Here is a 16,778-nt window from a genome sequence, read left to right on the forward strand (position 1 = left end):
TTTTACTATACTATCTGATCCTAATTAAGTAGGGTTTTATATAAACCTAGGATTTGGAATCACGGAATTCAAGTTTCTGCTCTAACAGGGACCACCGCTGAATACATTTATAAATGTTTGTTGTATAATTGAAGGGTCTACTCCAGGGAGACACCAGCAATCAATTCCAAAGTAGATGCTGCCATCTTACTTTTCCCAGAATGCTTTCTGGGCCCTGCTGTGTGATCCTCTGATTTGGTTAACAAAAATCACATTAAATTTAGCTTCTGTCAGGGTTTACATTAACATCTTCCTCTTGGTTTTCTTACTGCGGTTTGACCAAGCGGGTTAATTAATTTAATATCTGAAACGTAATCTTCATTTTTAGTGCTTTTGCTTTGATTTGAAAATTTAATCTTTTTTAATCCTTTCATGGATACTTTTGTATGATCAGACGCTGCTTGGTTTCTTTCAGAATACACTTTGGTGATAATTTTTAAAAAATACTAAATTAATGAAAGTGAAAAATATGCCCCAAATGTTTTTCTCTTCCATTCATGATCTAGTAAAATACACCTGACATTACTATTATTGTTGTTAGTGCCAGTAGTACATTGCTCTGGTTGATTTTTGGATGAAATCAGTGTATATAGGAAGGATGGAGGAAATTCCTTGTACAATTCTGTTAGAAGAATTCTGACCTTTCCTGGTTATTAACAGAACTTATCAGCTGAATTCTGAAACAGAATCTCTATATATTCTGTTTAAGCAGCGACATGTGTCTGTAGGTGAGTTGTGTTTCTGGATAATTGGTAATGACTCAATAAAGTATTTCCCCTCCATATGTTGCCCCTTTATGTTTAGAAAACTGAAACCGAAACGCGTTACCTTCAAGGAGAAATTCCTGCTTTGCAAACCTGAACTAGTTGACTAGTATTGACTAAGGTGAAAATAAGAGTGAGAGTTAAAGGTCAACCTATCACGCATGTTTTCATCTTTCCCAACCACACAACTGTAGGAAGAGTCCAGAGCAATTCGCTTTTCCTTTGACAGGAGTATCCCCTTGATGGCCTTGGACAGTATTGCAATCTTACAAGTTGAAATGGTCCCTGAGATGCTTGCTGACTAATTGGTGCCAAGCTTGCAAACGCAGTTGAAGAGGATGGCTAGGATTAGAATGGGTGCACTACAAATCCCATCAGCCAAAGAGTATTTATTGGCTGGCGAGGACTAGAAGATAGACTTTTTCCACGGTGGCCCCTGTTCTGTGGAACAGTTTCCTTTGGGAGATTAGAATGACCCCCAACTATGGATATTTCCAAATGCATATTTCCAAATGCAAATTTCGGGGAAAAGAGAGAAGGCTGTTCACTCCTACGACTTTTAGATATGCTTTTCAACTATCTCTTTTTTTATTCTGAATGCAAGAGCTGACCATTGCCTGTTCCAAAGAAATTCTCGGTGGAAATCTGATCAAGAAATTACAGGACTTAGCTAATAACTCATGCTGTGGATTTTTAAAGTTTTAAAGATTGTAAAGCAACATTTATTGGGACGCGGTGGCTCAGCGGCTAAGATGCTGAGCTTGTTGATCGAAAGGTTGGCAGTTCAGTGGTTGGATTCCATAGTGCTATGTAACGGGGTGCGCTCCCGTTCCTTGTCCCAGCTTCTGCCAACCGAGCAGTTAGAAAGCAGGTAAAAAATGCAAGTAGAAAAATAGGGACCACCTTTGGTGGGAAGGTAACAGCGTTTAGTTGGCATTTAGTCATGCCAGCCACATGACCACGGAGACGTCTTCGGACAGTGCTGGCTCTTTGACTTTGAAACTGAGATGAGCACTGCCCCCTAGAGTCAGGAATGACTGGCACATATGTGTGAGGGGAACCTTTGCCTTTAAAGAAAAATTTAAGTGAGCTCAAAAAAAATCCAGGAAAAACATTATCTGTCTTTATCATTATTTCCATCTGAGGAAATTGCAATTATGAATGATGAGATGCATTGAACGGAAATAGGAACCCTGTAAGACGGCTAACCTTCTTGTTGGCTACACATTCAAGGTGTGCTCTTTGTTTTCTACAGATTGTGGTGCCATTGTCCATAAAAGCTGCAAAGAAAGTGTGGTTGCTTGTGCCAAGGTCAAAATGAAAGTAAGTATTCTTCTGGGTTTTTTTTCCTTCAATATAGTCACGTGCGTGGATATGTCTGTATGTCTGAAAATGTACGATTGTAACTTGGGAAGGAGAGAAACCCTCCAGTTTTCACATATGGAGGCTCATTAGGGCTGTGAAATATCTTCAGTTTGTTATATGTTTTCTTTAAAATAAATTTGTAGCCTTCTTGGTTGCAGGGAAAAAAATAATGCAAGCAAACTACTGTTTCACTGTGGCTAGGACTTCCAGTAGATCAAGGTTAGTTTCAGGAATCCTGTATCTTATTCCATCTCGAGATGCAATAATAATCCTATTATTGCTATTTTATTTGTGATACCATTCTATTCAAATCCACTTCATAACTGCTGTGTGGTTCATTGTGATTATGGCACAACCAGGAGAAGGAAGATATGTAAATGTATTTTCATTTCTTTCATTTGTGCCTGTGGGCTCTTCACTAGTTCATTCTGTTGCAATCAGTTACCGGAACTGTCCAACTTGAATTCTTCCTCTTTGCTACAATGATTTATTTGCAATAAATCTGTTGAAAGCCTGACTGAGGCCCATCTAGTATCAGTAGATCTGATGTTGTATTCTATATCCGGAGAACAAAACATTCTCGAAGAACTGTAGGTTTTTGGGTTTTTTTGGGAGTCCATTTAGGGAGATGCATTGAACAACTTCCAGAAATTTCTAGTATTTTGAAGACTGGAAACTTTTAGATAGCAGAAATATTATTTTTTTTAACTGCAAGGAAATTTTTCAATTTAAGGCCACTTAAAACTATTTCCTATCTATGTGGCAATTGTTCAACTCTTTGACCCCTCAAATATTTCAAAGGATTTTTCTTCTAAGTGGGAGTGAGGTAAAAAAAACAAATACTCAATGCACATGTTTTGAATTCTCATACATGAGTCTGATAGTCTTTATCTTGATGTTTGTGGCATGAAACAGTCATTGTGATTCATAAACCATGGTTGATGTCTTAATTTTTTTTACATAAACCCAGCCAAATCACTCTGAAACTTCAGTTTAGCATGAAGTGTATATTATAGCAACCTTTTTCTTCTAATCTTTTCTACTTCAGCTCCAGAAAAACCCAAGTGGTCTTCAGCCTCACGATACTTCTTCATTGCCCACAGTAATTATGAGGAATAAGAGTAAGTATCTCTTTTTTTTCCCCTTCTTGGTGCAAGTTTTTCAAAGCTTGCAATTTTGTTGGGTATCCAGATAGTCTTTATAATCACGCTCTGTTAAATTCAGATGTTACAAATCAACTGGGGGAAAAAAGAGCGGGTTTGCTAATTTAGAAAACAAATCCTGACTTTTCAAAGGATTTTTCAAGCAAACTCCAAACGAGGAGGAGGATAAAGATGTTATCCATTCAGTCAGGGGTGGGCTTCAAAAATTTTAGCAAGGGGTTTTCTGCCTGGTTGCTGGGTGGGCGTGACCATGGTGGGTGTGGCCTAGTCAGCCTCCTGCACCACGGCAGGGGGTAGGTTTTGCCCTCCCTGGGCTCCGGAGGCTTTCCTTGAGCCTCCGGGAGGGTGAAAACAGCCTCCCCAAACTCCAGAGGCCCTCTGGAGGCCAGAAATGTGCACTTCCAGCCTTCCCAAGCTTCTGAGCCTCTGCGTGTGCCCTGCACTTACCTGCATCCAAAACGGACTGCATGGGGGACTCCTGGGAGGGGCGGGGCGGGGTGAGCGGGGCCAGGCAGGAGTGGGATTCTCTGAACTGCACAGAATCTTAGCTAGAGTTTGTCCCGAACCCCCAGGATCCCACCCCTACATTCAATCATGTTTGACTTTTGGATGATTCTGTAGGTCCGGGTCTCTTCCCATCGTCCCGTCTTGCACTAATGTCTTTGAGTTGTGCTATGTTCTGGCTGGCGTCAGCTTTGATGGTGATAGTCCAAATACTGAATTGGAGCTGATCTCTCCCTTAACCTCTTGCTGTATCTGCTGGTATTTTCCTTGCAGGTTCTCAGCCAAAAGAGCGTCCCAGATCAGCGATTCTTGCTCCTGATGAGAACGTAATGACCTCAGTGTTCAATAGTAGGCGATCCCAGCAGAACCTGTCTCTTTCAAAGAGCGTTTCCATTCAGAACATTGCTGGGTAAGAAATTTTTCATTTGCTGCGTTGCTTTTTGGAGTGGGGATTCCATTTAACATGTGCGTGGTCAGTGAACAAGTGAAACCTATGGGAAGAAGATTCTAAATTTGGGGTTTAACTTTCCCACTTAAAAGATGATCCTGGATGAGAGGATTTTAGCAAGAGGTGTTATTGGTCGTGCTCAACATGCATAAGACCCCTTCCTCTGTTCATTGCACAAATGGCACAGGGTTCACCATAGTTCCTCATGCATGTGTTTTTATGCACGTATGACATGCATCTTTATATTGTAATTACATTGCATTTTTTAATCTTTGTTAACTTCCCAGAATCACATTAGTGAGATTGGTGGCTGTATCAATGATTTAATTTAAAATTGATAGATTATGGATGGATAGATGGATGGATGGATAGATAGAGATAGATAGATAGATAGAGAGATAGATAGAGAGATAGAGAGATAGAGATAGATAGAGATAGATAGAGATAGATAGATAGATAGATAGATAGATAGCTATAGATAGAGATAGATAGATATAGATAGACAGATCGATACGATAGATAGATAGATAGATAGATAGATAGATAGAAATAGATAGCTATAGAGATAGAAATAGATAGAGATAGATAGACAGATCGATACAATAAATAGATAGATAGCTATAGATAAATATAAATAGATAGATTGATATGATAGATAGATAGATAGATAGATAGATAGATAGATAGATAGATTGTTGTGCCAGATATCATTAATATATCAGACACAAATTACATAATTGTGCCATTTTCCTAATTATAACATGGTGTCTCATTTTGATGTTGAACGTGGCTTGTGGTGGATACCTCTGCTTTTCAGTAGTTTACTCTGTTTTCCATATTTTTTGTCCTGCCAGAGTCGGAAACGATGAAAGTATCCTTCATACGCGAAAATTTCTCTCCCAATCAACAGACTCCTTGAATAAAATCAGCCGGGTAAATGAATCCATGGAATCGTTAACAGATGAAGGTAAATGTCCGTGTTGGGGAAATAACCAGCTTGACTGTAGGAGAAAAGCTGAAGGACCTTAGGAGAGAAAAGAATGCTTTCACACAAGCTAAATTCTCTACATGAAGATGAACTTCAAAACAGAAAGAAAGAAAGAAAGAAAAAAGAAAAGAAAGAAATACTTACGATAGATCTCTTTCTGTACAACTAAAATATGACAGAAACCAATACTTGCTTATTCTGCAACATGCTATGGAGGGCCAGACTCCAACATTTAGCATCCTTCACCAATAGCCATGTGGGTTGGGACTGCTTGGAGTTGATGTGCAGTGAAGTCGGGAGGAAGATATATTGCTTCATTTTTTTTTAATATTTTTTTTTTAATTTACATTTATATCCCGCCCTTCTCCGAAGACTCAAGGCGGCTTACAGTGTGTAAGGCAATAGTCTCATTCTATTTGTATATTTACAAAGTCAACTCATTGCCCCCCCCCAACAATCTGGGTCCTCATTTTACCTACCTTATAAAGGATGGAAGGCTGAGTCAACCTTGGACCTGGTGGGACTAGAACCTGCAGTAATTGCAGGCTGCTGTGTTTTAATAACAGGCTATCTTACAGCCTGAGCCACACCGCGGCCCATTAGCTGTAGATCAGGGTTTCCAAACCTGATAGACTTCCAACTTTCCCAGCCAGCCTTGCTCTTTGTTTGGAACTCTGGGAACTGAAGTCCAGATACCTAGAAATAACCCAGGTAGGACCTACTGCTCTAAACGGATGCATTTGCTACATTCTACACGGTCCATAAAAGACTGTTTAGATCTAGTTGTTTACAGAGGAATGGTGCGGCGACCTACTGGTGGCGCTCTCGCCTCACAATCAGGAGGCTGTGAGTTCCGTCCTAGGTAGAGGCAGATATTTTTTCTCTCTGGGCACACTTGGAATATATCTGCTGAACAGAATTCCGCATTGGCGACAGGAAGGGCATCCGGCCATTAAAACACTCTGCTAGCTCCATTCAGTTGCCCAGACTCCACCCCGCAAGGGATTATGATGTCGTTAAATGAAGTTGCTTAGAGAGCAAGTAAACCTTGGGCCTCTGGTGACTCAGACTGCTAAGACAGTCTGTTATTAACAGCAGCTGCTTGCAATTACTGCAGGTTCAAGTCCCACCAGGCCCAAGGTTGACTCAGCCTTCCATCCTTTATAAGGTAGGTAAAATGAGGACCCAGATTGTTGGGGGCAATAAGTTGACTTTGTATATAATATACAAATGGATGAAGACTATTGCTTAACACAGTGTAAGCCGCCCTGAGTCTTCGGAGAAGGGCGGGATATAAATGCAAATTAAAAAAAACAAAACAAAAAAAAACCTGTCACTGGATTCCAGCGTGTTAAGACTACAAGAAGGATACTTCGGGTATAGCAAACTAATATGATAGAGCGAATCTGTACTAAATAATTTTCATTTTAACTGCCTGCCTGGGACCAGCGAAATGCTTAAGCATTGGAATCAGCTACTTTGTTAGCTGATAAATATTTTGAAATCCAGGCTGTTGCAGAGAAATGGGATTTGGAGAGCAAGGGAACAATTCCTCTGAGGTCTATCTCAGGACAGTTGTATAAATTGCTTCCGTAGCTTGATTATGCCAGCTTCATCAAAATCCTTTTCTGATGTTCTGTTAATTTACCCAAGTAAACAAAGGTAGACAAATTACATCTTAATGACAATGCAATTACCTGAAATTGCATTAATGGCTCACTCTGGGAGATTTGCACAGCAATCTCATAGAATTACTCTGCATTCATTACTAAGTTACTTTTCAAAAGGTTGAGTTGTCGCTGCGGTTTTAATACTGGTGGGGAGGGGGGTCCGCAGGGAATGGACCAAATTCTTCCGGGTGTATGAAAGGAGATTCCTAGGTTTTGCTATGAATCAGGGGTGAAATCCAGCAGGTTCTGGAGAACCAGTAGCAGAAATTTTGAGTAGTTCAGAGAACCGGCAAATACCACCTCTGGCTGGCCCCAGAGTGGGGAGGGAATGGAGATTTTGCAGTATCATTTCCCTGGAATGGGGAGGGAATGGGGATTTTGCAGTATCCTTCCCCTGTCTCGCCCACTAAACCACGCCCAGCAAGCCACACCATGTCCACCAAGCCACGCCCACAGAACCAGTAGTAAAAAAAAAATGGATTTCACCACTGCTATAGATGAAACCTAAACAGTGTGATAACTTCATGATGATTGTAGCCTTAGCAAACTATAATAGCATTCTCACAAGATCCCAAGTCAGTGCAGACAATTTTTTACTGTGCTCACTCAGTGGGAAGAAGTTTGCATTCTGTTTGATTCTTTTTTGTCTACAAATTATTGCCCCAAAGGGAATGACATTTCTTAAGGCATAAAGTGGGAGCCTTTTTTTTTCTCAATTGATAACTTCATTCCTTCATGATCAAGACATTTCTGAAGGAAATCAAAAATAATCTGCAAACTAGTATTTTGAGACATTTATGGAATTGTTAGATCTTGAAACCAGGAGGCATCAAGGCTCTTGACTTTGGATCATTAGTAAAACAGTTGTTAAGTGAATTTGGCTTCCCCTTTGACTTTGCTTGTCAGAAGGTGGCAAAAGCCGGGGGGGGGGCGGTTGGGGAATCACATGACCCCGGAACAGTGCAACCGTCATAAATATGAATCAGTTGTCAAGCATCCGAACATAAATCACGTGACCCTGGGGGATGCTACAATGGTCATAAGTATGAATTTGGTCATAGGTCATAGGTAATTTGGTCATAGGTAATTTTTTTAGTGCTATTGTAACTTTCAACTGTCACTAAATGAACTATTGTAAGTCGAGGACTACCTGTACAAGAATCAGATCATCTCTCTCTCTTCCCAGGGGCAGACATGAATGAAGGACAGCTCATGGGAGATTTTGAAACAGACTTGAAACATCTGGAAGCTCAGTCTTGGAGTCAAGTGGTGGACAGCAAGTTTCTCAAACAGCAGAAGAAAGACATTGTGAAGCGACAGGATGTCATTTACGGTGAGTGACAAGCAAGATACAATCTCCTGGTTTAAGTTCTGCAATAGGGTGGCAAATCATGACGTTTTGACGTAGGTGTGTTTTTAGCCATACCGTAGTTTGGTTTGCTTGATTTGGGAATAGTGTCTTTGAAGCCAACCATGGTTTATGCAATGCAAGGTTCATGGCTCAACGTTATTCATGAACCAAGTCATTGCAGCTTACTCAACAAACCATGTAAGATCTTTTTTTTTTTTAAATAAAAAAGTTTTATTTTAACATTCATAGCCAATAACATATTTAGTGTACCATCATATACAATTAATCGGACTTGCCCGGTCACCACCCCCTTCCTTTAACTCTCTTCCCTTCTCTACCTTCTTCTACTTTCCACGACCATCCTCCCCTTCTCTTATCTACATCCTTTCCTCCTTCCTCCCTACTCCTTTCTTCTCCCTCTTCTATCCCTCTTCCTTCCTTTCCTCTTCTTCCTCTTCTCTTTCCTACCTCCCTCTCTCTTCTACTTCCTTCTTTCCCATCATTCTGAAATGGTAGCCAGGCAGCTCCGATCTTACATTAATTATACATCTTCAATCATCTCTGTACATTAACCATCAATCCATTTTCTACCCTCATCCCCCCTCCCCCTCCCTTCCCCTTCCTCCCCCCACCCCCCGGGACTTCCCAGAACCGAATACAGGGTATAAAACTAACAGCAAAAATTAAAATATAACACAAATCATAATCCATAGTCACTCCTTAAAACCTTAACTCCCCTTCCAGAAACAAAGAAAATACATTTCTTCCAATCCATTATATGTCAGACCATTCCACTCCTAGAGTTCTCAGAAATTTCCGATTGAGTTGGTGTTTGTTCTTCAATAAAGTACATAGTTTTTAATATCCAACCTTCATCAATCAATAGCAAAACAACGTTCCATCTTCCAATATTCACCAAGGATTCTTCTAAAATGTCTTTTTTCTTCCTTAAGCAGTCTCTCAAGAATAGTTCATATTTCCAACTTAATTTCTTAAATTTTTCTGTCCAACCTTCAAGGGTAAACAATAATCCATCTTTTCATATCTTTGATATCATTTATATACATCAAATAATATTACAAATATTATTATTAATCCTATATTATATCCCCAATATATCAATTGTAATAATTAAAATCTTCACTTTACCTTGCTTATATCAAATAACATTATTAAAATTACACCTATAACTTATCCAAAATATATCTGTTATAACAATTAAATTCTAGTTAGCCACATAACAACATTACATCCATCTCTTAAATATAATATTTAATCCAAATTCCTAAATTTTACTATCTATCCTCCAAAGTTAAACAATATTCCATCTTCCTATTCCTTTATACCTCAAATATATCAAATAGTACCCCTAAAATTACACATTTATATCCAAAATAAATCATTTACAAAAAATAACCATAATCATATATTATAAAATTAAACATTCTCCCTCCCCTTATCTTCTGTCTTACACATTTTCCACCATCTATTCACCATTCAACTTAACATCTATTGATAAAGGGTTCCCAATCTTTAATACATTAGTGTAGAAATCTCGTGCTTTAAAAAATGTATTGAGAAAATACTTTCTTCCTTTATAATTCACTGTTAAACCAGCTGGAACCTCCCATATAAAATATATCGGATGTTTCTTAAGCTCATCCACTAAAAAGGCAAATTCTTTTCTCTTTCTTAACATTTTAGGAGGAATTTCCTTCATCATTATTATATCTTGTCCTAATATTTGAAATTTATTTTTATAAAATGCTTGCAAAATTCCATACCTAATCTTCTTATTTGTAAAATAAATAACCACATATCTCGGTAAACACTTCTGCCTTGCCAATCAAGAATTAACACGATAAATTTTTTCAATATTAACTTCAAAATCTTCTGTTCCACTCCCTCTATCTGAGCAAAGGCCTGAGTAAAAATCTCTTTCAAATTTTCCTCTTTACATGCTCTTAATCCCCTCACCCTTATAGCATATTCCATTAATTTATATTGTAATATAACCCTTTCTTCATCTTCCCTATCTACCTTAACCTGAATATCATTTATTTTAATTTCTAAATTCAAATTAATTTGAACTTCATCTATTTTCCTTTGCAAATCTAAATTAATTTGGTTAAGTTCATCCAGTCTTTCTTCTGTCTGAATACTAGATAACAATAATGGGGTAATTGATTCCTTTAATTTTTTCATCTCCCTCCTCTGCTCTTCCACCATATCTTTAAAATCCAGTATTTCTTTCTCCATTTCATTAAATTTTTGATCTATTTCTGAAAGATGAGCCTCCATAAGCTCCTGTAAAAAATTCCTTAGACCTTCTTTAATATCTTCTTTTAATTTCCGTATCTGAACTGAAGAAATTTCCAATATTTTAGAAGTGGTTAAATCTCTTTGCTTGAAGGCCATTTTTAAACTAAGTAATACCAAGAAGAAGAAGAAAAGAAAAAAAAAATCAGTAAGCTTTTCTTCTTAAACACTGTAAGAAAAAGATTAAAAAAAGAGATTAAAAAAAAATTCCATTTTTAAAAAAAATATCTTGTTATATTCTTCTTAAAGGTTCCATGCCAGCAATTGTAATAAGCATTTCATTAGCTTTCACTTAGCTTAGCTTTCACTTCCAATACACAAAACGTCATTTCCTTTCATCATCTCCAATCTTGACTACGAATACATTCTCTGTCAGGGAGTTAAAATCTTCTTACAATCAAATGCCAACGCTCCTGTTTTCAGCTCTGTCCGCGTTAGCAGTCCTTCAGTAATCCATTTCAGTCGCGGAGATAGGCGCTGCGTTTTGTTCTGCCGGGTGGCTCCGCTTCGTTAATGGCAGTCTATTTCAGAGGCAATCACTGAGTGGTGCGGTAGCTTAGAGGTAGAGCTTTCACCTGACAATCAGGAGGCTGTTAGTTCGATCCTAGGTAGAGGCAGAAATTTCCCTCTGGGCACAGTGAGCATTTATCTGCTGAATAAAATTCCACATTGGCAATAGGAAGGGCATCCAGCCAGTAAACACTCAGCTCCATTCAGTTGCCCAGACTCCTCCCCACAAGGGATTATGGGGCTATTAAAAGGAGATGATGATCTACAGAGGCAATCACTGATATACAAACTTAGTTTAAATACAGCATCAGGAGGGTGGGAGGGAGGGAGAGAGAGAGAGAGAGAGAATGAATACAATACAGGAGATAATATATTAAATGAAGATAAAACCATAATGAAATCACCATAATATGGAGTCATAGAATTGCAGTGGGATAGATGTTATAATTTTGAGACCTTGAAGGTAACTATCTCACTGCTTCTGGTGTAGCTGTGGTGAGTTCATCCCAGGTGCTTTGAAATTTCCTGAGAGGACATTCTTGAACTATGTGTATTAGATCAGTGGTAGTCAACCTGGTCCCTACCACCCACTAGTGGGCGTTCCAGCTTTCATGGTGGGTGGTAGGGGTTTTGTCCGATACTGAAGCACTTTCCTTTTTTATAATTTAATTGACTTTTTTTAAAAAAATTCATAGCATTATTTAAAAACATTTTCATTAGGTTTTCATAAAATTCCCTGTGACAATTTAAATTTCTGAAAATATACTATTTGTATTGCCTGCGCATAAGTTTAGTTCACATTACGTAAGTGAAACTAAATGGCGCTATAGTGCGACTGCAAACAAAAGAGCCTCATCCCAGAATAGCTTGCACATCTCCCCCCACACCACCCAGCTGTAACAGACAACCAGAGCTGGTAGCCAGCACCTCCCCCAAACCCAATCCACGATGCGCGAGAGTCATGCGCAGACGGCGATACACGGTGCATTACTGTAGAACTGGTGTGGGGTTAGAAAATTTTACTACTAACAGAGATGCAAAAGTGGGCGGTAGGTATAAAAAGGTTGACTACCCCTGTGTTAGATAGTTCGGGTACATTGTGAGCTCTCAGCTATTCCCTACTTATTTGATGTTCTCTTTGGTTCATATTGACAGTGAGTTGCATCAGAAGATTTCTGATGAGGGTAGTAGATACAGTGAAATAGGCATTCAAGCACTTTTTGACTAACCCAGCTATAGAAGCCATATAAATCAAAGCCAAGAAAAACTGTGACCATGTTTTCCCATGCATTTGGCAGAGCCTTATGCATTTCTCTGATTGTCTTCTCTCTGCTTCTTCTCTCCACAGAACTGATGCAGACGGAGATGCACCATGTCCGGACCTTGAAGATCATGAGTGATGTCTACAGCAGAGGCATGGTGCAGGAACTACAGTTTGAGCAGCAGATGGTGGAGAAAATCTTTCCTTGCTTGGATAACTTGCTGAACATCCACAGCCAGTTCTTTCAGAGGATTTTGGAGCGGAAAAAGGAATCCCTGGCTGACCGAAGTGAGAAGAACTTTGTCATCAAGAGGATAGGGGACATCTTAGTAAATCAGGTAAGTTGTGATACAATGAGCCTTGCCTTAAAAGAAGGACTCAAGTTCCTGATTTCTCTTTCATTCTTCTTCTCCGCTACATTTTCTTCACAAAATTTGCTCTGGAAATCCTTTCTAAGAAAAGTATATTTTTGAACATTGGGTTAAAGTGTGTGATGTCTTGGTCTTTATCTGAATGATAAAGTGGCGAAAAAGATCTTGTTTGGTTGTCTTTATGACAAATCCCGTGGCTTCCATTCAGTCTCAAAGGAGAACTGACTTATTTTACTGATGGCAACTCACTTCCGTATTTCTACCAAGAAAATGGTGGGGGCAATGGTGGGATTCAGCCAGTTCTCACCACTTCGGGAGAACTGATTGTTAACTTTCTGAGCAGTTTGGCAAACTGGTTGTTGGAAGAAATCATTACGGCAGAGAACCGGTTGTTAAATGACTTGAATCCCACCACTGGGTGGAGGTATTTCCACAAAGTGACCACTGTTGAAGGCAACTTTATTTTTATTTTTTTCATTGTCCCCTTAAATATTCCAAAGGTGCTTTTTTCAGAAGGCAACTGGACTTCTTTGTTTTTTTCTTTGAAGACATTTCGCTTCACATCCAACCTCTGATTTGGATGATGGGGAATGGAAGGATTTATATTCCTTTCAGACAGCTGGTCCTTTGCATCCTTTTAGAGGATCGTTGAAGCACTTGGAGATTTAGCTGTGTCCTCAGGGTCACCTGAGATGCTCCTGGTACTTGTAATCTGCATTTTTTCTGGAAATCCATTCCTACTCCCACACTGAGAATCTCTACAGACTTTTAGCTATACAATTTGGAATGAACACCCTTTGAATGATGTGGGAGTAGGAGTGTGTGTTTGTGTGTGTGTTTTCCCCCAAAAGCCCAATAGCTGCTAGTCCATACTTAGGAAAGCTTTTAAAACTTCAATTTCCACATTTTTTAGCATAAATTGGCATTTATCTCACCTAGTTCTAGCACTCTGTCCAATCGCCACTCCTGCACAATTCTTCGGTGCGGTTGTCCCAGCTTCAAGATGGTCAGCATAAGATGGCCACCGTTCCCACTGCTGCTTCGGGGGAGCTGTTTTTGTTTCAGCGAGGAAATTGCCAATTCCTCGTGGCTCACAAAACACCTCTCCTTTCTTCACCGTCCTTGCAAGACGGCTATGGCTCAAAAGCCTCCCAGCAGCGGTTCGTCCAGCTGAATTTCGCATGGCTCATCAGAGCCCACTATTTTCTAGTCCGTTCCTGCTGCGACATCAACCGGACATCCTGAAAAAAGCACCTTTGGGACAATCGTGACCTGGATGATTGAGAATCTTTACAGGCCCCTTAAATAGTTTTAATGACACAAGCAAAAACAAAATCACACATGGAGTTGATGCAACATAGTTGATGCAACATAGAATCATGTCTCCTTCGATGAGAGGAGCAGCACAGATTCAGGGAAATCATTTCAGTTTAACTTTATGGCCCATTTGGGTTCAATTAAGATCTCAGGTAGAATTTAAACAACCCATATATAAAAGATCAAAAACCTCTGAATTGGCAAAAGCATCCCGACTAAAACCTCTTTCCCCAGATGTCCACGGCCTCCTCACCTCTTCCAGGAGATTGGCTGTGATCCTCAAATGGGCTTGATTGGTTTTCCTCACTCCATTGACTCCCTCCTTCTGATTTATCTCTTGTGATTTGCAGTTTTCTGGGGAGAACGCTGAGCGAATGAAGAAAACGTACGGGAAGTTCTGTGGGCATCACAATGAGGCCGTGAATTACTTCAAAGACCTTCATTCTAAAGATAAAAGATTTCAAGCCTTCATCAAAGTAAGCTGGCAGGGGCACAAAGTTTTTGGAAAGGATTGTGAGTATGAGTCGTAGTTTAGTTTAGTTTAGTTGCACCTTTTACAACGAAATTAAATGCCATCTTCGGTGTACATTATAACTATAAAAATAAAAACACAAACACACATCCTTCACATTCTATACAATTGAACTGAAAACCCGATATTGCATTGATATTCCACTATACAGTAGAATTCAATATAGTTACTGCTCTGGGATAGAAGCTGTTTTTCAGCCTATTTGTCCTTTTTTTTATTATCCTGTACCGGCTACCAGATGGTAATAGTTAAAAAAAAAAGGGTGCCCAGGATGAAATGGATCTTTAAGAATGTTTTGAACGTTCTTAAGGCAGCGGGAGCTATAAAGCTCTCCCAAAGAGGGAAGAGGGCACTAATGATCCTCTGGGCAATGATGTTAACCCTCTGGACCGCTGTCCTATCTGCCACTGTGCAAATGGCAAACCATACACAGGTGCAGTAAGTTAAAAATACTCTCTATGGTTCAGCGGTAGAAGCTCACCAGCAGTTTTTCATTCAGTTGTTGTTTCCTGAGAAGTCTCAGGAAATGAAACCTACCTGAAGATTAACATTATCCAGGCTTTGCGTGTTATACAATACAGCTACCAGGTGTTGACTGACATGGTTTTATTGAAAACTAACTTCTCTGTCTACATCAGCCATGGGCATTGTAGTGTTCTAGATGCTGTTGGCCTGTAATTTCCATCAGCCCTGGCCAGTCTCATGCCCAACAGTGAAGAAAGATGGAAATTATAACAACATCCCGACAATTTATACAGGTAGCCCTCGACTTGCAGTGACAAAATTTCTGTTGCTAAGTGAGACAGTTGTTCAATGAGTTTTGCCCCATTTTACGACCTTTCTTGCCCCAGATGTTAAGTGAATCACTGCAGTTGTTAAGTTCCTAACATGTTGTTGCTGAGGACCCAGATTGTTAGGGGCGATATGCTGACTCTGTAAACCGCTTAGAGAGGGCTATAAAACACTGTAAAGGGGTATATAAGACTAAGGGCTGTTGCTAGTGCTAGTTAATTGAATCTGGCTTCCCCATTGATTTTGCTTGTTGGACAGTCGCGAAAGGGCATCAAAACCGTCATAAACATGAGTCAATTGCCAAGTGTCTGAATTTTGATCACATGATTACGGGGAGGCTACAGTGTCTTAAGTGGGAAAAACAAGCATACTGTAAGTCACTTTTTTCAGTGCCGTTGTAACTTTGAATGGTCACTAAATGAACAGTTGTAAGTCAAGGGCTAACTGTACTTATCGAATCTGAAATTATTTAGGCATTCTGTGGAGACTTTTAGTCCTGCCGTGTTCCTTAAACATATTCTCAATAGGAAGCTGCCGGTGGCAACTGTGGAATTCTTATTTTGAAGGCTTTTGGTCATCTCATCCATAAGATACTCCTGGCTATTCAGGTGTTTCAATTTTCTCTCCTTTCTTCAGAAAAAGATGAGCAGTTCGGTGGTGAGGCGTTTGGGCATTCCTGAGTGCATCTTGTTAGTAACGCAAAGGATCACCAAATACCCAGTGTTGCTACAGAGAATATTACAATATACCAAAGGTAGGTTTTTCTGTAGATGTTTCTGTCATTCTGTCATTGCCTTCCTTTTCTAGAATGAATAATGTCTCCGATGACACTGATTTTAAAAAAAAAACAAAAAACTCAAATACCCAAAACTGTGGCGTTCATTTGATCTGGGTCATCATGATTTTATAGATCGGGGGAGCCTCCAAACATGGCAACTTTTAAGACAAATGCACAATTCCCAGAATTCCCCAAACGTCATGTCCCATCGGAAGGCTGACTGAGGAATTCTGGGAGTTGAAGTCCCCAAGGCTTAAAGCTGCCATGTTTGAAGATCCTTGCCTGTTATAGCTCATTGTTTTACACGTTTTGAGTATCCCTTTGTTTTTGCTCGTGGTTGAAGACTGTTGTCTTCAGATTTTGTGCTCAGAGCTTCTGTTCGCCGAGACGACCTTTGCAAGTGTTTCCTTTCTAAAATGAAACTCCTTTTAGAAATATTTCAGTTTCATTTAACTACGGAGTTGTGGGGTTAAAAGGCTAAATAAATGCATACGGTCAATCATTTTTTGATGAAAAGCCAGTGGACCGTGGGATGAATCAGCCAGAAAGATACAGTTGAGTTGGAGTCCATCAATGGAAAAAATTGCAGCGTTGGCACTTTTTGTG

General features: G+C 39.5%; 1 protein-coding gene across 4 annotated transcripts in view; it reads left to right on the plus strand.

Moving 5' to 3' along the window:
- AKAP13 (A-kinase anchoring protein 13) overlaps positions 1–16,778 on the plus strand; it is a 138,337-nt gene that overhangs the window by 100,422 nt on the left and 21,137 nt on the right. For all 4 annotated transcript variants that reach the window (XM_058156699.1, XM_058156697.1, XM_058156698.1 and 1 more), the window contains 8 exons: positions 2,059–2,126; positions 3,217–3,289; positions 4,109–4,244; positions 5,138–5,250; positions 8,128–8,274; positions 12,470–12,720; positions 14,421–14,546; positions 16,031–16,148. In XM_058156699.1, the coding sequence (XP_058012682.1) occupies positions 2,059–2,126; positions 3,217–3,289; positions 4,109–4,244; positions 5,138–5,250; positions 8,128–8,274; positions 12,470–12,720; positions 14,421–14,546; positions 16,031–16,148 (1,032 nt within the window). The remainder of the gene's footprint in view (positions 1–2,058; positions 2,127–3,216; positions 3,290–4,108; positions 4,245–5,137; positions 5,251–8,127; positions 8,275–12,469; positions 12,721–14,420; positions 14,547–16,030; positions 16,149–16,778) is intronic.

This window comes from Ahaetulla prasina, chromosome 13, assembly GCF_028640845.1.
Source record: "Ahaetulla prasina isolate Xishuangbanna chromosome 13, ASM2864084v1, whole genome shotgun sequence".
NCBI classification, from domain to species: domain Eukaryota; kingdom Metazoa; phylum Chordata; class Lepidosauria; order Squamata; family Colubridae; genus Ahaetulla; species Ahaetulla prasina.